This window comes from Macaca mulatta, chromosome 1 (assembly GCF_049350105.2).
Source record: "Macaca mulatta isolate MMU2019108-1 chromosome 1, T2T-MMU8v2.0, whole genome shotgun sequence".
In the NCBI taxonomy this organism is placed as follows: Eukaryota; Metazoa; Chordata; class Mammalia; order Primates; family Cercopithecidae; genus Macaca; species Macaca mulatta.
In genome coordinates this window covers 192,383,946-192,410,949 of record NC_133406.1, presented here as the reverse complement: position 1 = coordinate 192,410,949, position 27,004 = coordinate 192,383,946, and the positions used below count along the sequence as shown (strand labels likewise).

The 27,004-nt window shown below is 53.2% G+C and overlaps 1 protein-coding gene across 5 annotated transcripts in view; it reads left to right on the top strand.

Annotated features, from left to right (window-relative positions):
* The first annotated feature begins 3,241 nt into the window (after positions 1-3,241).
* SLC5A9 (solute carrier family 5 member 9) overlaps positions 3,242-27,004 on the top strand; it is a 63,057-nt gene continuing 39,294 nt past the window's right edge. For 3 of the 5 annotated variants that reach the window (XM_077957799.1, XM_001102263.4, XM_028833971.2), the window contains exons 1-2: positions 3,243-3,433; positions 5,672-5,743. In XM_077957799.1, the coding sequence (XP_077813925.1) occupies positions 3,272-3,433; positions 5,672-5,743 (234 nt within the window). In that variant the 5' untranslated portion in view covers positions 3,243-3,271. Of the gene's footprint in view, positions 3,434-5,671; positions 5,744-27,004 lie in introns of all 5 variants that reach the window. The other 2 variants (XM_077957780.1, XM_077957770.1) reach the window with 1 other exon arrangement.

Below are 27,004 nucleotides of genomic sequence, written 5' to 3'. Positions count from 1 at the left end.
CAACTTCCACTTATTGGCCTGTTATAGTTCTATACCTTTTTATGCATGGCTGAAACCGTTCCCCTTTCCCATAAGTCTTTCTCAGTCTCTTCAACAAAGGACTACATTGCTCCTTCCTCTGGGCTATCCAGCTAAAAGGAAGAAAGGGGTGAAGGAAGAAAGAAATGTGACCTGTTTTGTGTCAAAGGCACCTGTCTTGTGACTGTCTGTCTTCCCCACAGGGCATGAACAACTAAAGATATGTGTGCTCCCTGTACAGGGTCAGGGATATGACAGGCCTCACTTAATGTAGGACTGACAGCATGAGGACATCCTTCACTCTCGGTAGTTCTCTGAGAGAACATTCTGGATGATTGAGGCCTCAGCCTTGAATGCCAACACCTGCCTAAAATGTTTGATCTTTTTGCATGAAACTCTTCCTGCCTGGGTTTCAGACTCCATGCCTTCTAAATAGAAAACTCATAATGGCCACAGTCATCTTTCCTTGATGACTCTGGGTCATCGTATGTGTGTGAATCTTGGCTGCTACTCAAGAATGTTCTTTGTTGAGAGTTGATCTACCCAGTTTAATAGGTTCATTTGCCCCGATTTGGTCATCTTTTGCATTGTCTTTCCTGGTCTTTCCAGTTTTAATGACCTCTCGTGCACCATCAACCCATCAGCTGCCATTCTTCTTGCTGTCCCTGTGTAGCCTTGTCCCCTCTCTTCTAATTTGTTGTGAGTTGGGATATGAATAACAAGACTCTGGGTAAAACAAAAATAAACAGGCTCTGAGTGGGGTCACAAGGCTCACTGATAAGTCAAAGATTTAGGTTTTGTGCTTTAGAATGTCCATCCTGGCTATTTCAAAGTCCTTTTTGCTCCTTTCCTGATGCTTTATTGGTCTCTGTGCTGCTAATGTGCCTGATTAGCTTACAGATAAGTCTTAGATGCATTTGAGGAGAGGCTACTATAAACGAAAACCTGCTAGTTTTGGATTAGGTAAGTGTGCAGGGGTTGGGGGTCAGCCTCAGGCATCTGTGAGGTGGATGGGGAGACAGAGCATGCAGGCAGCAGAACACTGCCCTAGTCCATCCCTACTACTACAGCAAAACACCTAAGACCAGGTAATTTATATTTATAAAGCACAGGAATTTATTTCTCACAGTTCTGGAGGCTGGAAGTTCAAGATCAAAGCCCCAGCAGGTTTAGTGTCTGGTGAGGGCCCAGTCTATGCCTCCAAGATGGCACCTTGTGGTTATGTCCTCATGTGGCAGAAGGCAAAAAGGCAAAAGGGCCTGGCTAGTTCCCTTGACCCTTTTATAAGGTAGTGATCCCACCCATGAGGGAGAAGCCCTCATGGGCTCATCACTCCTAAAGGCCCTACCTCTTAGTACTGTTGCACTGGGGATTCAGTTTCAATATGAATTTTGGAGGCAACACAAGCATCCAAACTATAGCAAACCCCAAGGGCTGGGTGAGGGGGTTCCCTGTGGGGAGCATAGGAAGAAGTACAAGACTCAGCTGTCTTCTCCCTGTGACATTCCTCTTCCCTTCTCTGGAAGAGTCGTCCGAATCCAGAGCCCTCACTGTGATGTGCTCAGGGACCTAAGCTCAGACCACTCCTTCCCTGCTTCCTGATTAACACCCAGAGATCTGCCAGCCTCATTTTCCACTGCCCCTATATCCAGCTCACCCCAGGGACCACTGGGCACCTGGTCCTTCACATTTTCCTGATGTTTCTAATGCTGCCCCTCTTGCATCCCTGTTTGTCTGATAAACTTGCCTTTAAATGTGTATATGAAGGACTCTTTCTCTGGTATCTAATCCTAACAGGTGCTAGATCCCACGGAGCCCTGACCCAGCTGGGGACTACCCTGATTTCTCTCCCAGATCAATGTCCCTCTCCTCGGGGCTCAGCCTGGCCTGTGCCTGATGTTCTGGGATAGGAGAACTGGGGAAAGAAGGTTTAAGACCCTGCCTTTCACCTTTCTTTCCACCAAAAGGGGAAAAAAGAGGATCTGGTCCTCACACCCAGCCTTGAGATCCTTATATGATGCTGGGGATGGGTTGCAGGATAAGGCCAGTGAGAGCTGGTATGGGGTGGCGGACAGGACCAATGAGATCTGTTTTCCTGCTACTCCAGTCTGGGTCCTACAGCAGATGCATGCAGAGTAATATTTGTAAGACTGAAATATTCCAAATGCAGCTCATTTGGAAGGACCATGTGAGCAGATATCTATGTGCGTGGCATCTGGGCCCCTTGGCTAGGTGGTGGTTGAGGTCAGTTTCTTTGTGTTAACCCCAAGAACATTCAGTAGCTCAGGGTTTGCAGAGGTTCTCAGGAGCACATCTTAGCCTTATCGGTGTTGTGAGGCAGGCAGGGCACAGGTCATACTGATGAGGACACCCAGGACCAGAGACATTCAGGAACCTGCCCAAAGGCATCTGTAGTTCAGTGAGAGGTGGAGCTGGGACTGGAATCTCGGCAGCCTGAGTCCCAGAGATGGTCTTCCCTGGAACCAAGGAGCCCTGTATCTTTTTCAGGGAAGGCCTCCTGACCACAACCACTTCATCTGTCACAGCACAGAATAGGAAGTATGGGTCAGGCATCAGAAGATGTGAATTCTGGCTCTGCCTTTTCAGAGATGGCCCTGTCTAGTTCCTTGGAATAAACCATGGTGTCTTCCCTGGCCTCAGTTTCCTACACTGTATAAAAAGAGAACGCAACATCTCGGTAGGTTGGAGCGTGAGTACATGAGGTGGAGACCACTTTGCTAGGGTCACAGTAGACTTCTCACCTCCTTCCCCTTGTCCCCCTCCCACTAGGTAAAAGAAAATTGCATTGAACTCTTAAGAAAATTTGACTCCAGTCCTGGCTCCCTGGGCCTTGGTTTCCCCACCACACAGGAGTTTGAACACTTTGATTTCTGAAGTCCTTCTCACCTCTGGGGTTCCAATATTCTGCTCCTTTTCTCCTCTTCCTCCTCCTCCTCCTTCTCCTCTTTCTCCTCCTGCTTCTCTGGCGGTAGGGAGATTGCATGTATGTGTGTGCACGTGTGTACATATACATGTATGTGTGTGCATGTAGTGGCAGCAGGGAGGGGTAAGGAAGGAGTCCTGCAGGGGTTGGTGGTGGCAGTTGGGAGAAAAGGAGGCAGGACTATATGTGCCAGCAGAGCTCAGAGTTTTCTCACCAACTAATGGTGCTTGGGACAGTTTAATCATTAAAGGAAAGGAATGAAGCCAGGAGCGCCTCAAAGTCCAGCCTGTTGTTGACTAACACTAACAGATGAGCAACGAACTGGCAGCAATGGGGCCTGGAGCTTCAGGGGACGGGGTCAGGACTGAGACAGCTCCAAGCGTAGCACAAGACTCCAGAGTTGGTCTGCACGCCTATGACATCAGCGTGGTGGTCATCTACTTTGTCTTCGTCCTTGCCGTGGGAATCTGGGTAAGTGGGCCCTGAAGCTGGGGCTAGCAGGGGAGGTAGTAGTGGTCTCTCAGCTTGGGTGGGGCTGTGGAACTGGGGCAGGGCTAGGCAGAAAGAAGCAGATCATAGAACCATGGAGCCGAGATGGAAGGGCCTTCAGGAATCAGGCTCCTGATCTCCTCATTTTTAGAAGGGCAGAGAGCGGTGTGGCTGGTCTGAGGTCACACAGAGAGTCTGAGGCAGACCAGGCCCCCGACTCCTGACTCCTCTCTGAGCACTGCTGCCTTTGGCCCCAACCATCCCTGGTTGCCCTGAGCCTCACTCCTTCCTTCTTCCCACCCCAAGGCCCCCAACTCTGAGAACTCTTGACCCCAGCCCTACCTCAGTCCTCCATTCGTTAGCATCTTGGTTAAGGTGATTTATAAACGAGTAGGGACTCATGTGCTCTCAGGGAAGTGTGCCAGGCTGATTCCCAGGTTACTCTATTCTCCATTGTTCCCAGGAGCCTCCGGCTATAGGCAGGGGCCAGGCTTTGGGATCAGGGAAACCTGAGTTCAGGTCCTAGCTGCAACAATGAGAGCCTCGTCCCTGGGAACATATGAGGTCTATCAGCTTTCTCAGGTGAACGATGAGAGTGTTTCACACATCTGTGTGAAGAGACCACCAAACAGGCGTTATGTGAGCAACACGGTTATTGATTTCACTTGGGTGGGGGCAGGCTGAGTCCGAAAAAGGAGTCAGCAAACGGGGGTGGCTTATCATTAGTTCTTACAGGTTTTGGGATAGGCGGTAGAGGTAGGAGCAACATTTTGCAGGCAGGGGGTGGATCTCACAAAGTACATTGTCAAGGGTGGGGAGAATTACAAAGAACCTTCTTAAGGGTGGGGGAGATTACAAAGTACATTGATCAGTTAGGGTGGGGCAGAAACAAATCACAATGGTGGAATGTCATCAGTTAAGGCTATTTTCACTTCTTTTGTGGATCTTCAGTTGCTTCAGGCCATCTGGTCACAAGGGATATGATGGCTTAGCTTGGGCTCAGAGGCCTGACAGAGAGTAAGCACTACACTGTGATCATTCAGCAACAGGACACACTGCAGCACCTGGCACGGTGCCTGGTGCCTGATCAGCAGGCAATAAATGACTGCTGTTATCACCATGGCGTTCTGCAGAAGTGTGAGCACCTTTAGACTCTGCTGTGATTCAAGTCCCAGATGGTCACTTCCTAGGCTGTGGCCAGGTCAGAAACCCTCTCTGGGCCTCAGTTTCCTCATCTGTAGAGGGGGGTGAACGGTCCCTGCCTTCTAGTGCTGGAATGAGGAAGAATTGGGCTAACAGATGATCGCTGGGTCCTGGAAGTGGCCAGTCAAGAAAAGCACCAACTCCTCTGTGACTTTGGACAAATTACTTCCAATGTTGGGCCTCCATTTTCACATCTGTAAAATGGATCTGTTTTGCTCATATGGCCTCCAACAGGATGAGAGCTGACAAGCGAAATACAAGCAAAAGCTTAACAAGCACAAGGCATCACACACATTTATCACTCCCTGGTGGCTGATTATTTTCCCACAGGGGAAAGTCAGAGAACTGTTGGCTCTTGCGTTTGAATAGTTGCTTCAAGTTCATCCTTCCCTACCCACTGCCCTGCCCTCACCCTGTGTCTCCAGAGAACATTCCAACAGGCTGCTAACTGACCACCTACTGGTGTAAGACAGGGAGGTCCTGGATGGGGCTCAGTGGCGTGATCTGACTTCAACCCAGGGAAACTCCAAAACAGAACCCGTAACTCTGCTCAGGGCTCAAAGTCTCACAGTCAAATTGCAGCCCTCTCTGTCCTCCTGCCTCCAGTATGGGAGCCCTGTTGGGAGCAGGGAAGGGATCAGCTCAGACAAAGGGTGAGCACTACACATCTAAGAAGGCGATAGTAAATCATCCTCCGAAAGTGCACTTTGGGGAAGGAAGGATAAGGGGACAAGAGTGCACAATCAATGGCTTCACACACATGACATCCGTTACCGCCTTTGCTTTTCGCACTGGATCTGGGAGATGAATGGTGAGGCTCACAGAGAAAGTGACCCTCCCAAGATGCATAGCTTAGAAACCATGGAACCAGCCTCAGGCAGCTCTCTTCTGCCTCAGTTTTCTCCCTCTGTGTCCCCAACAGTGCCTGCACCAAGGGGCAGAAAATCTGCAGGGAGGGGGCCGGGCAGAGGTTCAGAGAGGCTTGAGAAATCCTCATCTCATCTATTTCCTTTCCAGTCATCCATCCGTGCAAACCGAGGGACCATTGGTGGCTACTTCCTGGCCGGGAGGTCCATGAGCTGGTGGCCAGTGAGTTGACTCTTCTTAACCACCCCCTAGTGCAGAGGCTCCCAACTCTCCTCCTCCCCACTGTCCAAGCCCTTGTCCCATCTTCTCACACCTGGACTAAGGCAAAGACCTCCCCGTTGTGTTTCCTGACTCTGGGTCCCTTCTCTCCTGCCCAAACTCACCCTGCAACCTGAGTGGCCTTGCTAGCACACACCTTGGACAAACATCCCCTGGCCCCTCCTAGGTGTGGCCCTACATCTGACACTTGACTTGCAGTGATGAATCTGGAATGTCCCCGTCCTAGAGAAGCTCAGAGCTGAGGGGGGCAGATAGATTCATAAACATCATGCGCACTGCTGAGCCAGAGGGAAGCAGGGGGCGCTCACCAGAGCTTGAAAGCCCCTGGCCACCAAACAGTGGAGTCAGCTAGGGTTAGGAAAGATTTTGGGGGGAGGGTTACACATAAGCTTAATACTGAAGAGCAGTTAAGTTAGGGGAATCGCAGAGGTAAAATCCCCAACAACCTCAGGGAATCAATCCCCAAACCTTTGTGAGCCACAATTTCTCCCATCAAGCCACCCCACATTTCCACTGGTTCTCAAAATTAACTTCCTCTTCCTGGAATGGGATGGAGGGAGGAAAGCCCTGCCTCAAAAATGACCAGCAGAGTCATCAGCCCCAGTGGTAGCTGAAGCAGTATACACCCCCAGGCATGCAAAACTCACACACGGTATGTGTGCATGCACACTCCCACACTCTCAAACACAGCACTTGCACACTCACACTCACGCTTCCACACTCTCACACATAACAGTCCCACACTCACACTCACACACTCCCACACAACACTCCCACACTCACACTCAGACTCCCACACTCACAATCACACTCCCAAACTCACACACTGCCACAATCTAACACACACTTCCACATTCCCACTCACATTCCCACACTCTCACAGACAACACTCCCACACTCACACATTCCCACACTATCACACACAACACTCCCACATTCACACTCACACTCCCACACTTTCACACAACACTCCCACACTCACACTCCCACACTCTCACACATAACACTCCCACACACTCTCACACAATACTCCCACACACTCACACTTCCACACTGACACACTCCCACACTCTCACAAACACTCCCACACTCACACTCCCACACTCACACACAACACTCCCACACTCACACTCACACTCCCACACTCTCACACACAACACTCCCACATTCACACTCCCACATTCTCACAGACAACACTTCCACACTCTCACATGTAACACTCCCACACTCACACTCACACTCACACACATTCCCACATTCACACTCACACTCCCAAACTCCCACACAACACTCCCACACTCACACACTCACACAGAAGACTCCCACATTCACACACTCACACATAACACTCCCACACTCACACTCCCAAACACACTCACACTCCCATACTCACACACACAATACTCCCACACTCACACTCCGACACTCACACACAACACTCCCACACTCACACTAACACACACAGAAGAGTCTCACACTTACACTCACATATAACACTCCCACACTCCCACACTCACAATCCCACACAACACTCCAACACTCACACTCCCACACTCACACACACAACACTCTCACATTCACACTCACACTCCTACACACTCAAATTCACACACTCACACACAACACTCTCACACTCACATTTACACACTCACACACTCCCACACAACACTCCCACATTCACTCACCCACTCAACCTCACACTCCCACACTATCACACTCACACTTGTACACAACACTCACACTCACACTCCACACTCACACTCACACTCCACACTCACACTCACACAGACACACACTCACACTCACACTCACCCTCACACTCACACACTCACACTCCCACACACTCTCACACTCCGACACTAACACACTCACACAGAACACACACTCACACACAACACACACACAACACTCACACACTCACACTCACACACACTCACAACACTCAGACTCACACTCACACTCATCCTCCCACACTCATACTTGCACTCTCACACGAACACACTCACCCTCCCACACTCACACTCACACACACACACGCAACAGTCACACTCACAATCACACTCACATTCCCACACTCACACTCGCACTCCCACACTCACACTCTCACACTCTGACACACTCACACACAACACTCACATTCACACTCTTCACACTCTCACACTCACACAACACTCACACTCGCACTCACACTCACATTCCCACACTCATTCTCACACACTCTCTAACACTCCCACACTCACGCTCACACTCACACAACACTCACACTCACACTCTGACACACTCACACACCACTCACACTCTCACACACACACAACACTCACACTCACACTCCCACACTCACTCTCACACAACTCACTCTCTGACTCACACTCCCACACTCACACACAACACACTCACACTCACACTCACCCTCCCACACTCACACTCACATTCCCACACTCTCACACTCGCACACCCACACTCACACTTACACTCCCACACAACACTCACACTCCCACACTCACACACTCACACTATCACACTTACACTCACAACACTCACACTCACACTCACACACTCCCAAACTCACTCTCACACACACTCACACACTCCCACACTCACTCTCACACCCTCCCACACACACACTCCCACACTCCCACTCACACACACAACATTCACACTCACACTCACATTCCCACACTCACTCTCACGCTCACACACTCACACACACTCACATACTCTCCCACAGTCACACTCAAACAACACTCACACACACCCACACTCACACTCACACACTCACACTCACACTACCACATTCACAATCACACTTGCACTCCCACACTCACACTCATATTCACCCTCCCACACTCACACTCACACTCCACACTCACACACTCACACTTTCACACTCACACACACTCACCTTCCCACACTCATACTCACACTCCCTCGCTCACAATCACACTTGCACTCCCACACTCACACTCACCCTCCCACACTCACACTCACACACAACAGTCACACACACTCCCACAGTCACATGCTTACACTCCCACACTCACACTCTCACACACACTCTGACACACACACACACAACACTCACACTCACCCTCCCACACTCACAATCACACTCACACTCCACACTCACACACACCCCCCACACTCACACTCCACACTCACACTCACTCCCACACTCACGCATGCACTCACACTCATGCACTCACACTCACACACTCACACTCAACACTCACACACTCCCACACTCAAACTCACTCACACTCACACACACACTCACACTCACCCTCCCACACTCACACTCACAGACAACACTCACACTCTCACACCCTCCCACATTCACACTCATACACAACACTCACACACACTTCCACACTCACTCTCACATTTCACACTCACACTCCCACACTCACACTCACACTCACCCTCCCACACTCACACTCACAGACAACACTCACACTCTCACACTCACCCTCCCACATTCACACTCATACACAACACTCACACACACTTCCACACTCACTCTCACATCTCACACTCAAACTCCCACACTCACCCTCCCACACTCACACTCACACACACACACGCAACAGTCACACTCACACTCACACTCACATTTCCAGACTCACTCTCACACACACACACTCACACTCACCCTCCCACACTGACACACTCCCACAGTCACACACTCCTCTGAGTGTGTGCTCAGTGTGTGTGGGGGGGTGAGTGTGAGTGTGTGAGTGTGAGTGTGGGAGTGAGAGTATGTGCATGTGTGAGTGTGAGTGTGAGGGTGAGAGTGTGTGAGAGTGTGAGTGTGGAGTGTGAGTGTGCATGTGTGTGGAGTGTGAGTGTTGTGTGAGAGTGTGGGAGTGTATGTAGAAGTGTGTGTGAAAGTGTGGGAATGTATGAGTGTGGGAGTGCTATGTGTGAGATTGTGGGAGTGTGAGTTTGAGTGTGGGAGTGTTGTGTGTGAGTTTGAGTGTGAGTGTGGGAGTGTTGTGTGTGAGTGTGGGAGTGTGAGTGTGGGAGTGAGAGTGTGTGCGTGTGAGTGTGTGTGAGTGTTGTGTGAATGTGAGTGTGAGTGTGGGAGTGTGTGTGTGAGAGTGAGTGTGGGAATGTGTGAGTGTGTGTGTTGCGTGTGAGTGTGTGAGTGTGAGTATTCCATGGGAGTGTGTGAGTGTGAGTGTGGGACTGTGAGTGTAGGAGGGTAAGTGTGAGAGTGTGTGAGAGTGTGAGTGTGAGTGTGTGAGTGTGGGAGTGTGAGTGTGAGTGTTGTGTGTGAATGTGTGTGGGAGGGTGAGCGTGAGAGTGTAAGTGTGGTAGTGTGCACGCTCATCTGAGTGCACGCTGCCCTGAGTGTACACTCGTCTGAGTATGTGCTCCCCTGAGTGTGCACTCCCCCGAGTGCACGCTCCTCTGAGTGTGCACTCCCCCGAGTGCGCGCTCCTCTGAGTGTGTGCTCCCCCGAGTGCACGCTCCTCTGAGTGTGCGCTCCCCCGAGTGTGCACCCCCCAGTGTGTGCTCCCCCGAGTGTGCACTCCCGAGTGTCCACTCCCGAGTGGGTGCTCCCGAGTGTGCGCTCCCCTGAGTGTGAGCTCCTCTGTGCTCTCCCCTGAGTGCACACTCGTCTGAGTGTGTGCTCCCCTGAGTGCGCACTCCCCTGAGTGTGCACTCCCCTGAGGGCATGCTCATCTGAGTGTGCACTCCCCTGAGTGTGCACTCCCGAGTGAGCACACTCGAGTGTGCACTCCCATGATTGTGCTCTCCCCTGAGTGCACGCTCGTCTGAGTGTGCACTCCCCAGACTGTGCGATCCCGAGTGTGCACTCCCCTGAGTGCGCGCTCGTCTGTGTGCTCCCCTGAGTGTGCGCTCCCCTGAGTGCGCGCTCCCCTGAGTGTGCGCTCCCCTGAGTGTGAGCTCCCCTGAGCGTGTGCTCCCCTGAGTGCGCGCTCATCTGAGTGCGCACTCCCGAGTGCGCACTCCCCTGAGTGTGAGCTCCCCTGAGTGCGCGCTCCCCTGAGTGCCCGCTCGTCTGAGTGTGCGCTCCCTGAGTGTGCACTCCCGAGTGAGCGCTCCCGAGTGTGCGCTCCCCTGAGCATGCTCTCCCCTGAGCGCACGCTCGTCTGAGTGTGCGCTCCCGAGTGCGCGCTCCCCTGAGTGTGCACTCCCCTGAGAGCACGCTCGTCTGAGTGTGCGCTCCCCTGAGTGTGCTCGCCCCTGAGTGCATGCTCGTCTGAGTGTGCGCTCCCCTGAGTGCGCACTCCCGAGTGTGCGCTCCCGAGTTCGCGCTCGCCTGAGTGTGCGCTCCCCTGAGTGTGCACTCCCGAGTGTGCGCTCCCCTGAGTGTGAGCTCCTCTGAGTGTACTCTCCCGAGTGCACGCTCGTCTGAGTGTGCGCTCCCCTGAGTGTGCGCTCCCCTGAGTGTGCACTCCCCTGAGAGCACACTCGTCTGAGTGTGCGCTCCCCTGAGTGTGCGCTCCCCAGAGTGAGTGCTCCCCCGAGTGTGTGCACCCCTGAGTATGCTCGCCCCTGAGCACACGCTCGTCTGAGTGTGCGCTCCCGAGTGTGCACTTCCCGGAGTGTGCACTCCCGAGTGAGCACTCCCGAGTGTGCACTCCCCTGAGCGTGCTCTCCCCTGAGTGCACGCTCGTCTGAGTGTGCGCTCACCTGAGTGAGCACTCCTGAATGTGCGCTCCCGAGTTCGCGCTCATCTGAGTGTGTGCTCCCCTGAGTGCGTGCTCCCCTGAGTGTGCGCTCCGGAGTGTGTGCTCCCCTGAGTGTGCATTCGTCTGAGTGTGCGCTCCCCTGAGTGTGTGCTCCCCTGAGTGTGCGCTCCCCTGAGTGTGCTCTCCCGAGTGCATGCTCGTTTGAGTGTGCGCTCCCCTGAGTGTGCACTCCCCTGAGTGTGCACTCTCCTGAGTGAGTGCTCCCTGGAGTGTGCACTCCCCTGAGAGCACGCTCATCTGAGTGTGCGCTCCCCTGAGTGTGCACTCCCCTGAGTGCGCGGTCCCCTGAGTGTGCAGTCCCCTGAGTGTGAGCTCCTCTGAGTGTGCGATCCCCTAAGTGTGCACTCCCCTGAGTGTGCACTTCTCTGAATGTGTGCTGCCGTGAGTGTGCGCTTGTCTGAGTGTGCGCTCCCCTGAGTGTGCACTTCCCTGAGTGCGCGCTCGTCTGAGTGCACGCTCGTCTGAGTGCTCCCTTGAGTGCGCACTCCCCGGAGTGTGCGCTTCCCAGAGTGTGCACTCCCGAGTGAGCACTCCCGAGTGTGTGCTCCCCTGAGTGTGCTCTCCCGAGTGCACGCTCGTCTGAGTGTGCGCTCCCGAGTTCTCGCTCATCTGAGTGTGTGCTCCCCTGAGTGCGTGCTCCCCTGAGTGTGCGCTCCCGAGTGTGCGCTCCCCTGAGTGCGCGTTCGTCTGAGTGTGCACTCCCCTGAGTGTGCGCTCCCCTGAGTGTGCTCTCTCGAGTGCACACTCATCTGAGTGTGCAGTCCCGAGTGTGCTCACCCCTGAGTGGGTGCTCCCCTGAGTGCACGCTCCCGAGTGTGCACTCCCCTGTGTATGTTTTCCCGAGTACACGCTCGTCTGAGCGTACTCTCCCGAGTGTGCGCTCCCCTGAGTGCGCGCTCCCTTGAGTGTGCGCTCCCGAGTGCACGCTACCCTGAGTGTGCACTACCCTGAGTGTTCGCTCCCCTGAGTGTTCGCTCCCCTGAGTGTGCTCCCCCTGAGTGTGCTTTCCCCTGAGTGTGTGCTCCCCTGAGTGTGGTCTCCCCTGAGTGTGCACTCCCCTGAGTGTGAGCTCCTCTGAGTGTGCCTTCCCCTGATTGTGCTCGCCCCTGCGTGCACACTCGTCTGAGTGTGCGCTCCCCTGAGTGCACACTCCCCAGAGTGAGTACTCCCCTGAGTACGTGCACCCCTGAGTGTGCCCTCCCCTGAGTGTGCACTCCCCTGATTGGGCGTTCCTGAGTGTGCACTACCCTGAGTGTGCGCTCATCTCAGTGCGCACTCCCCTGAGTGTGCGCTCCCCTGAGTGCACGCTCGTCTGAGTGTCTGTTCCCGAGTGCACACTCCCCGGAGAGTGCACTCCCCAGTGAGCACTCCTGAGTGTGCACTCTCCTGAGTGTGCTCTCCCCTGAGTGCACGCTCGTCTGAGTGTGCGCTCCCCTGAGTGCGCGCTCCCCTGAGTGGGTACCGAGTGTGCGCTCCCCTGAGTGTGCACTCATCTGAGTGCACGCTCCCCTGAGTGCGTGCTCCCCTGAGTGTGCGCTCCCCTGAGTGTGCACTCCCGAGTGCATGCTTGTCTGAGTTTCTGCTCCCGAGTGGGAATGCTCACTCCCCGGAGTGCGCACTCCCCGGAGTGTGCGCTCCCGAGTGCGCAGTCCCGAGTGCGCGCTCCCCTGAGTGTGCGCTCCCCTGAGTGCACGTTCCCCTGAGTGTGCGCTCCCCAGAGTGTGAGCTCCTCTGAGTGCGCGCTCCCCTGAGTCTGCTCGCCCCTGAGTGCAGCTTCGTCTGAGTGTGCACTCCCCTGAGTGTGCACTCCCTGGAGTGAGCGCTCCCCTGATTACTCGCTCCCCTGAGTGTGCACTCCCCTGAGTGCGTGCTCCCCTGAGTGGGCTTTCCCTAGTGTGTGCCCCCTGAGTACACGCTCGTCTGAGTGCGCGCTCCCCTGAGCGTGCGCTCCCGAGTGGGCGTTCCTGAGTGTGCACTCCCCTGAGTGTGCTCTCGTCTGAGTGTGTGCTCCTCTGAGTGTGCGCTCCCCTGAGTGCGCGCTCCCCTGAGTGTGCGCTCCCCCGAGTGTGTGCTCCCCTGAGGGTGCACTCCCCTGAATGCACACTCGTCTGAGTGTGCACTCACCTGAGTGTGAGCTCCTCTGAGTGTGCACTCTCCTGAGTGTGCTCGCCCCTGAGTGCAGGCTCGTCTGAGTTTGTCCTCCCCTGAGTGCGCACTCCACAGAGTGAGTGCTCCTTTGAGTACTCGCTCCCCTGAGTGTGCACTCCCCTGAGTGCGTGCTCCCCTGAGTAGGCGTTCCCGAGTGTCCGCCCCCTGAGTGCACTCTTGTCTGAGTGTGCGCTCCCCTGAGTGTGCACTCCCCTGAGTGCGCGTTCCCCTGAGTGTGAGCTCCCCTGAGTGCACGCTCTCCTGAGTGCGCTTGCCCGAGTGCACACTCGTCTGAGTGCGCGCTCCTCTGAGTGCGCGCTCCCCTGAGTGCACGCTCCCCTGAGTGGGCGTTCCCGAGTGTGTGCTCCCCTGAGTGCGCGCTCCTCCGAGTACTTGCTCCCCTGAGTGTGCGCTCCCCCGAGTGTGCACTCCCCTGAGTGTGCGCTCCCCTGAGTGCATGCTCGTCTGAGTGTCTACTCCCCTGAGTGTGCGCTCCCCGGAGTGTGCACTCCCCTGAGTGTGCTCACCCCTGAGTGCACGCTCATCTGAGTGTGCGCTCTCCTGATTGCGCACTCCCCGGAGTGAGCGCTCCCCTGAGTGCGTGCTCCCCTGAGTGGGCGTTCCCGAGTGTGCGCTCCCCTGAGCGCGCACTCTCGTCTGAGTGCGCGCTCCCCTGAGTGCGCACTCCCCGGAGTGAGCTCTCTCCAGAGTATGCGCTCCCCTGAGTGTGCCCTCCCCTGAGTCCGCGCTCCCCTGAGTGCGCGCTCCCTAGTGTGCGCTCCCGAGTGTGCACTCCCCTGAGTGCACGCTCGTCTGAGTTTCTGCTCCCGAGTGGGAGTGTGCGCTCCCCTGAGTGTGCACTCCCCGGAGTGTGCTCTCCCCTGAGTGCACGCTTGTCTGAGTGTGCGCTCCCCTGAGTGCGCAGTCCCAAGTGTGCGCTCCCCTGAGTGCGCACTCCCGAGTGTGCACTCCCCTGAGTGCGCGCTCCCCAGAGTGTGAGCTCCTCTGAGTGCACACTCCCCTGAGTCTGCTCGCCCCTGAGTGGGCGTTCCCGAGTGTGCACTCCCCTGAGTGTGCGCTTGTCTGAGTGCGCACACCCCTGAGCATGCACTCCCCCGAGTGCACGCTCCCCTGAGTGTGCGCTCCCGAGTGCACGCTCGTCTGAGTGTCTGTTCCCGAGTGCACACTCCCCGGAGAGTGCACTCCCCAGTGAGCACTCCCGAGTGTGCACTCTCCTGAGTGTGCTCTCCCCTGAGTGCACGCTCGTCTGAGTGTGCGCTCCCCTGAGTGCACACTGCTGAGTGTGCGCTCCCCTGAGTGCGCGCTCACCTGAGTTTGCGCTCCCGAGTGTGCACTCCCCTGAATGCGCGTTTCAGTGTACGCTCCCCTGAGTGTGCACTCTCCTGAGTGTGCACTCCCTAGAGTGTGCGCTCCTCTGAGTGTGTGCTCCCCTGAGTGTGCACTCCCCTGAGTGTGCTCTCCCCTAAGTGCACGCTTGTCTGAGTGTGCGCTCCCGGTTGTGCACTCCCCGGAGTGTGCGCTCCCCTGAGTGCGTGCTCCCCTGAGTGGGCCTTCCCAAGTGGGCGCTCCCCTGAGTGCACTGTCGTCTGAGTGTGCACTACCCTGAGTGTGCGCTTTCGAGTGTGCGCTCCCCTGAGTGCACACTCCCCTGAGTGTGCTCTCCTCTGAGTGCACGCTCGTCTGAGTGTGCGCTCCTGAGTGCATGCTCCCCTCAGTGTGCACTCCTCCCACACACTCACACACAACACTCACACTCACACTCCCACACTCACAGTCACACTACCACACTCACACTTTCACACTCTCACACACAACACTCACGCTCACCTACTCACACTCACTGACACTCACACACTGCCACACTCATATTCTCACACTCAACCTCCCACACTCACACTCTCGCACTGCCACACTCACACTCACACACGACACTCAAACTCCCACTCACACACTCACATTCCCACACTCACTCTCACACTCACATTCACGCTCCCACACTCACACTCTCACACTCACCCTCCCACACACACATTCACACACAACACTCACACACTCCCACACTCACACTACCACACTCACACACCCTCCCAGTCACACTCATACACACAACACTCAAACACACTCTCACACTCCCACACTCACACACACTCCCACACTCACACTCTCACACTCACCCTCCCACACTCACACTCACATTCACACTGCCACTCTCACACACACACACACTCAAACTCCCACTCACACTCACATTCCCACACTCAGTCGCACTCTCACACTTGCACTCCCACACTCACACTCTCTCACACTCACACACACACTCACACTCACACACTCACACTCACCTTCCCACACTGACACTCACACTCCCACAGTCACACTCACACTCCTCTGTGCGCTCAGTGTGAGTGTGTGAGTGTGAGGGTGAGTGTGTGAGTGTGGGAGTGAGAGTGTGTGTGTGAGTGTGAGTGTGAGTGTGGGAGTGCAAGTGTGGATTGTGAGTGTTTGTGAGGAGTGTGAGTGTGAGTGTTGTGTGTGAGTGTGACTGTGAAAGTGTGAGTGTGGGAGTGTGACTGTGGGAGTGAGAGTGGGTGTGTGCGTGTGTGAGTGTGACTGTGAGCGTTGTGTACGTGTGAGTGTGAGTGAGAGAGTGTGAGTGCGTGAGTGTGAGTGTGAGAGTGTGGGAATGTGAGTGTGAGTGGGAGTTTGATGTTGCGCATGTGTGTGTGAGTGTGAGTGTGGGAGTGTGTTAGCATGAGTGTGGGAGCGTGTGAGTATGGGAGTGTGTGAGTGTGAGTGTGTGAGAGTGAGCGTGGGAGTGTGAGTGTGAGTGCTGTGTGTGTGTGGGAGGGTGAGTGTGAGAGTGTAAGTGTGGTAGTGTGTATGCTCCCCTGAGTGCACGCTCCCGAGTGCACGCTCCCCTGAGTGCGCACTCCCGAGTGCGCATTCTCCTGAGTGTGCGCTCCCCTGAGTGCATGCTCCGAGTGTGCACTCCTCCCACACACACACTCACACACAACACTCACACTCACACTCCCACACTCACACAGTCACACGACCACACACTTTCACATTCACTCCCACACACACTCACACACAGCACACTCACCCACTCACACACAACACTCACACACTCCCACACTCACACAGTCACACGACCACACACTTTCACATTCACTCCCACACACACACTCACACACAGCACACTCACCCACTCACACACACTCCCACACTCACCCTCTCACACTCACCCTCCCACAATCACAGTCACTCTCACACTGCCACACTCACACTCACACATATTCACACTCACACACGACACTCAAACTCCCACTCACACACTCACATTCCCACATTCAGTCTCACACTCACTCCCACATGCACTCTCACACTCGCACTCTCACACTCGCACACACAACACACTCCCATACTCACACTACCACACTCACACTCACACTCACCTTCCCACAGTCACACACACACAACACTCACATTCATACTCTCACACTCCCACACTCACTAACACACACTCACACTCCCACATTCACACTCTCACACTCACCCTCCCACACTCACACTCACACTTATACTGCCACTCTCACACACACACACACGACACTCAAACTCCCACTCACACACTCACATTCCCACACTCACACTCACACTCCACACTCACCCTTCCACACTCACACACTCACACACAACACTCACACTCACACTCTCACACACACACTCACACTAAACACACTCCCACAAACTCTCACACTCACACACAACTCACATGCACACTCCTACACTCACACACTCAAACTCACACTCACACACTCACACTCACACTCACACACAACACTCACACTCACACCCACACTTACACTCACCCTCCCACACTCACACACTCCCACACTCACAATCACTCTCGAACTCCCACACTCACCCTCACACTCACCCTCCCTCACTCACTCACCTACAACACACTCACATTCTGACACACACTCACACTCTCCCACACTCACACTCACCCTCCCACACACATTCACACTCACACACAACAGTAAAACTCACACTCACACACTCATACACAACTCACACACACTCACACACAACTCTCACACATTCACACACTCACACTCACACCCTCCCACACTCACACTCACACTCACACTGCCACTCACACACATGCACTCACACACGACACTGAAACTCACACTCACACTCCCACACTCACTCTCACACTCACACTCAACACACACTCAAACTGACACTCCCACACTCACTGTCACACTCGCACTCACCCTCCCACTCACACTTTCTCACCCACACTCCCACACTCACACTCACACTCACCCTCCCAGACTCACACACACAACACTCACACACTCAGACTCTCCCACACTCACCCTCTCACACTCCAACACTCACACTGACAAACACAACACTCACACCCCCACACTCACACTCACACTCCCAACACACACTCTCACACTCAGCCTCCCACACACACTCACACTCACACACACAACGGTAACACTCACACACACACTCACACTCACAACACCCACACACTCCCACATTCACACTCTCACACTCACACTCACCCTCACATTCCCACACTCACAATCACACTCGCACTCCCACACTCACTCTCACAATCACCCTTCCACACTCACCCTCCCACACACACTCACACTCACACACAACACTCACACTCACACTCCCACACTCAGTCTCGCACTCACACTCCCACACTCACTCTCACATTCACCCTCCCACACTAACACTCACAAACAACACTCTCACACACACACAACACTCACACCCACACTTCCACACTCACACTACCACACTCACACTCACCCTCTGACACACACTCACAGAGAACACTCACACACTCACTCTCCCATACTCATTCTCACACTCACACACTCACTCTCCCACACACACACAACACTCACACTCACACTCCCACACTCACACAATCACACTTGGACTCCCACACTCACAGTCACACTCACCCTCCCACACTCACATTCACACTCTCATCCTCACACACTCCCACATGCACCCTCACACTCACCTTTCCACACTCACACACTCACAGTCACACATTCACACGCTCATAGTCACACTCACACAGAACACTCACACTCCCACACTCACACTACCACACTCACACTCTCACACTCACCCTCCCACACACACTCCCACACAACACTCACACATACTCTCACTCCTACACTCACACTCACACCCACACACACTCTCACACTCACACACACTCACATTCCCACACTCACACTCACACTCCCACACTCACACTCACACACACTCACAGTCACACACAACACTCCCACACTCACACTCCCACACAGACACAGCCCTCCCACACTCACACTAAGACACTCACACTCATACATTCACTTCCATACTTACACACAACACTCCCACACTCACACTCACCCTCACAAACTTCCACATTCACACTCACAATCCAACACTGACACACTCCCACACTCACACACAGCACTCCCATATGCATACTCACAGTCACACACAGAAGAGTCTCACACTCACACACACTCACATATAACACTTCCACATTCACACTCACCCTCACACTTCTACATAGCACTCCCACACTGACAGTCTCCAACACTCACACTCAAACACAACACTCTCACATTCACACTCACACTCCCACACTCACACTAACATTCCCACACTCACACTCACATTCACACTCACACTCTCACACACATTCACACTCCCACACTCACCCTCACCCACTCACACTCCCACACTGTCACACACAACACTCCCACACTCACTCTGACACATTCAAGCAAGCAACACTCTCACACATTTACACTCCTGCACTCACACACTCCCACACTCACACACAACACTCCTACACTCACACTCACACAGAAGACTCCCACACTCACTCTCACACTCTCACTCCCACACTCACACTCCCACTCTCACACTCTCACACACTTCCACACTCACACTCACACTCTCACAGTTACAATCCCACACACACACTGACACTCTCACACTCACACACTCCCACACTCACACTCCTTTTCCCACACACTCCCACTCCCACATTCAATACTCCCACACTCACACCCTCACACTCACACACACTTCCACACTCACACTCACACTCCCACACTCACACTCACAATCCCACACTGACACACTCCCACTCACACTCAAACACAGAAGAGTCTCACACTCACACACTCACATATAACACTTCCATACTCACACACTCACACTCCCACACTCACATTCACACACTCACACATAACAGTCTCAACTCACACACACACAACACTCTCAAACTCGCACTCATCCACTCACACTCACACACACACTATCACACTCACACCCTCACACTCACACACACACACACTCACACTCAATCCCACACTGACACACTCCCACACAAACAACACTCCCCCACTCACACACACAGAAGAGCCTCACACTCATACATGGTCACATATAACACTCTCACACTCACACTCCCACTCCTACACTCACTCTCACACACAACACTCTCACATTCACACTCACACTCCCACACTCACACTCACATACACACTCACACTCACACACAACTCTCTCATACACTCACACTCACTCATACATTCACACACTCACACAGAACACTCTCACACACACATTCACACAACACTCCCACACTCACACTCCCACACTCACACTCACACTCCCACATACAGACACTATCACACTCACACTCACACGCAATTCCACACTCACACTCCCACACTCACATTCACAACACTCTCACACTCACTCTCACACAACACTCCCACACTCACACTGACACACTCACATTCAAACAACACTCTCACACTCACATTCACACTCCCACACTCACACACAACACTCCTACACTCACACTCACACAGAAGACTCCCACTCCCACTCCCACACTTACACTCACACTCCCACACTGACATACTCCCACACTCTCATACACAACACTCCCACACTCACACACACAGAAGGATCTCACACACTCACATATAACACTCCTACACTCAGACTCACACTCCCACACTCACACACTCCCATACTGACACACTCCCACACTCTCACATTCCCACACACCCACACAGAAGACTCCCACTTTCACACTCACACTCCCACACTCACTCATGCTCCAACACACACTCCCACACTCTCACACGCAATACTCCCACACTCACACTCACACTCACAAAACTCTCACACTCACACTCACATATAACACTCCCACATGCACACTCACACTCCCACACTCACACACACAACACTCACACTCACACTTCCACACTCAACACTCCCACACTCACCCTCACTCACACTCAACACTTCCACACTCACACTCCCACACTGACACACTCCCACACTCACAAACACAGAAGAGTCTCTCACGTTCACACTCTCATGTAGCACTCCCACACTCCCACACTTACACTCACACACATATAACTCTCCCACACTCACACTCCCACACTCACGCTCTCTCACACTCACACTCTCACACACAACACTCCCACACTCACACTCACCCTCACTCTCACAAACACTTCCACACTCACACACTCCCACACTCACAATCCCACACTGACACACTCCCACACTCTCAGACACAACACTCCCACACTCACATATAACACTCCCACACACACTCCCACACTCACACACTCACACTCACACACAGAAGAGTCTCACACACTAACACTCACATATAACACTCCCAAACTTACACTCATACTCACACTCTCACACTCGTACTCACACACTACACTCACACTTACACTCCCACCCTCACACTCCCACACTCACACTCACACACACTCTCACACTCACACTCTCACACTTACACTCCTACACTCACATGCAACCCTCCCACACTCTCACTCACCCTCACACTCACACACACTTCCACCCTCACACTCACAATCCCACACTGACAATCACACTCCCATACTCACACACAACACTCCCACACTCACACTCACACTCACACACAGAAGAATCTCACATACACACACTCACATATAACACTCCCATACTCACACCCTCTCACACACAGCACTCCCACACTCCCACACTCACACACACACACACACCACTCTCACATTCACATTCACACTCCCACACTCATACTAACACTCACACTCACATTCACACACTCACACACAACTCTCACACTCTCACACACTCACTCTTCCACTCTCACACAATCCCACACTGACAGTCACACTCCCACAGTCACACACAACACTCCCACAATCACTCTCACACACAGAAGAGTCTCACACACACACTCACATATAACACTCCCACACTCACACTCTCACACTCACACACAGCACTCCCACACTCACACTTCCACACTCACACTCACACACAACACTCTCACATTCACACTCACACTCCCACACTCATACTAACACTCCCACACTCACACTCACATTCATACTCACACTCACACACAGCACTCTCACACTCACACTGACACTTCCACACTCACACTCACCCACTCACACTTCCACACTCTCACACTCAACACTCCCACACTCACACTCACCCAGTCTCCCACACTCTCACAAACACTCCCACACTCACACTGACACATTGACATTCAAACAACACTCTCACACTCCCACCCTCACACTCCCACACTCCCACACACAACACTCCCACACTCACACACAACACTCCTACACTCACACTCACACAGAAGAGTCCCACACTCACATTCACACTCTGACACTCTCACACAACACTCCCACACTCACACTCACACATAGAAGAGTCTAACACTCACACTCACATATAACACTCCCACACTCACACTCACACTACCACACTCACACTCCCACTCTCACACACAACACTCCCACACTCACACTCACAATCACATATAACACTCCCACACACTCCCACACTCACACACACAACAGTCCCCATTCACACACTCACACACACTCTCACACACACAGAAGAGTCTCACACTCACACCAACACTCACATATAACACTCTTAAATTTATACTCACACTCCCACACTCACACTCGTACTCACAAACAACACACTCCCACCCTCACACTCCCACACTCCCACACACAACACTCCCACACTCACACACACAACACTCCCACACTCACACTCCCACACTCACACTCACACTCACACACTCCCACACTCACACACTCTCACACTCACACTCCCACACTCACATGCAACACTCCCACACTCACACCCTCACGCTCACACACACTTCCACACACACTCATGCTTCCACTCTCACACAATCCCACACTGACAGTCACTCTCCCACACTCACACACAACACTCCCACACTCACTCACACAGAAGAGTCTCTCACACACAAACTCACATATAACACTCCCACACGCACTCACCCTCACACACACAGCACTCCCACACTCGCACTCACACACAACACTCTCACATTCACACACTCCCACACACACTCACATTCACACTCACATTGACACACAACACTCACACTGACACTCCCACACTCACACTCATGCACTCACACTCCCAGACTCTCACACTCAACACTCCCACACTCACACCCACTCAAACTCACACTCCCACACTCTCACACGCAACACTCTCACACTCACACTGACACATTCACGTTCAAACAACACTCTCACACTCACATTCAGACTCCTGCACACTCTCCCACACTCACACACAACACTCCTACACTCTCACTCACACAGAAGAGTCCCACACTCACACTCAGACTCCCACACTCTCACACACAACACTCACACTCACACTCTCACACTCACCCTCCCACACTCACACTCACACACAACACTTACACACACTCACACTCACACACAGAAGAGTCTCACACTCTCCCACTCACTTATGACACTCCCAAACTTACACTCACACCTCCACACTCACACAGAACAGTCACACTCACACTCCCACACTCACACTCCCACACTCACACAAACACTCCCACACTCACACACTCACACTCCCACACTCCCACTCCCACACTCCAACACTCACACTCTCACACACTTCCACACTCACACACAATACTCCCACACTCACACTCACCCTCACAGTCACACACACTTCCACACTCACACACTCCCTCTCTCACACAATCCCTCTCTCACACAATCCCACACTGATACACACCCACGCTCACACACAATACTCCCAAACTCACACACTCACACAGAGTTTCACACTCACACACACTCACATATTACACTCCCACACTCACACTCACCCTCACACTCACACACAGCACTCCCACACTCACACACACAACACTCTCACACTCACACACTCACACTGACACTCCCACACTTACACACACCCACTCACACTCCCACACTCTCACACTCAACACTCCCACACTCACACTGACAGTCTCACATTCAAACACTCTCACACTCACATTCACACTCCTGAACTCACACACTCCCACACTCACACACAACACTCCTATACTCATACTGACACAGAAGAGTCCCACACTCACACACTCCTAACTCACACTCACACTCCCACAATGACACTCACACTCCTACACTCTCACACCACTCCCACACTCACACACAAAGAGTCTCACACTGACACTCACATATCATACTCCCACACTCAGACTCACACTCCCACTCTCACACTCACACTCCCACACTCACTCACACAGCCACACTCACTCAGCACTCCCACACTCACACTCACACACTTCCACACTCACACTCACACTCCCACACTCACACAATCCCACACTGACACACTCCCACACTCACACTCACACTCAAACACAGAAGTCTCACCCACTCACACCCACATATAACACTCCCACACTCACATTCACACTCCCAGACTCACACTCACACTCCTACACTCACACTCCCACATTCACACACACTTCCACACTCACATTCACACTCCCACACTCTCACGAACAACACTCCTACACTCACAGTCACACTCCCAAACTCACACTCTCACTCCTTCACTGACACACTCTGACACTCTCACACACAACACTCCCACTCACACTCACACAGAGAGAAGAGTCTCACACTCACACATTCACATATTACATTCCCATACTCACTCTCACACTCCCACACTCACACTCACCCTCACACTCACACACAAGCCTTCCACACTCACACTCTCACTCCCACACTCACACTCCCACACTGACACACTCCCACACACACAACACTCCCACACTCACACACACAGAAGAGTCTCACACTCACACTCATATATAACACTCCCACACTGACACTAACACTCCCACTCACACACACAACACTCTCACACACTCACACACACAACACACACACCCAAAGTCACACTCACAATTCCACACTCTCACACACAACACTCCCACACTCACACTCACACAACACTCCCACACTCACACACACAGAGTCTCACACACACTCACATATAACATTCCCAAACTTACACTCACACTCCCACACTCACACTCACAACACTGTCACACACTTCCACACTCACACTCACACTTCCACCCTCACACTCTCACTCCCACAATCTCACACATAGCACTCCCACACTCACACACACAACACTCCTACACTCAATCTCCCACACTCACACTCACACACACTTCCAGACTCAAATTCTCACTCCCACAAACACTCCTACACTCACACACTCTCAAACTCGCACTCACACTCCTACACTGACACACTCCCACACTCTCATGCACAACACTCCCACACTCACACTCACACTCCCACACTCACACTCACACTCACACACTCTCACACTCACCCTCCCACACTGACACTCTCTCACACACACTCACACACTGACACACTCTCACACTCCCACACTCCCACACACTATCACACACACACTCCCATACTCATACACTCCCACACTCACACTCACACTTCCATACTCACACTCACACACACCCTCCCATACTCACACTCACACACAACACTCACGTTCACACACTCACACTGACACACATTCACCCTCCCACACTCAGACTCACACTCACACACTCATACACTCCCACACTCACACTCACGTTCTCACACCCCCCACACACACTCACACAAAACAATCACATTCACACACAACACTCACACACTCTCACACTCATGCTCACACTCACTCATACACTCCCACACTCACACACATTCCCACTCCCACATTCACACTCACACTCCCACACTCACCACTCACACTCACACACTCACACTCACACTCCCACTCCCACACTCACACTCCCACACTCCCACATGCACACTCACACTCCCACACTCACAAAACACTCACAAAACACACACTCACTCACACTCCCACACTCACACTCCCACACTCACACTCCCACTCCCACACTCCCACACTCACACTCACACACACACTCACACCAAACACACACACTCCCACTCCCACTCACACTTCCACACTCCCACACAGTCACTATCACACACTCTCACACACACTCCCACACTCACTCACCCTCCCACACACACAACACTCACATTCACACTCACACTCACACACTCTCACACTGACACACTCACACTCCCACACTCAAACACACACAACATTCACACTCACACTCACACTCACCCTCCCACACTCAAACACACAACACACACACAACATGCACACACTCCCTCACCCTCCCACACTCACACTCACACAACATTCACACTCACTCCCACACTCTCACACACAACACACACACAACATGCACACACTCCCACACTGACACACTCACACTCTGACACACTCTCATACTCACCCTCCCTCACACACTCACACTCACTCCCACTGACCCTCCCACACTCACACTCACACTTAGAAACAACACACACACTCCCACGCTCACACTCATACCCACAACACTCACACTCAGACTCCCACACTCACACACACACATTCCCACACTCGCACTCTCACACTTCCACACACTCACACTCACTCTCCCACACTCACACTCACACAGTCACACTCACACTCTCACACTCCCACACTCACTTTCACACTCACATTCACACTCTCACACCCTCCCACACTCACACTCACAGTCACACACAACACACTCCCACACTCACACTCACACTCCCACACTCACACTCTCACACTCACCCTCCCACACTCACACACAACACTCACACTCCCACACTCACTCTCACACTCCCACACTCACCCTCCCATGCTCACACTCACACTCACACACAATAATCATACACTCAACACACACACTCACACTCAC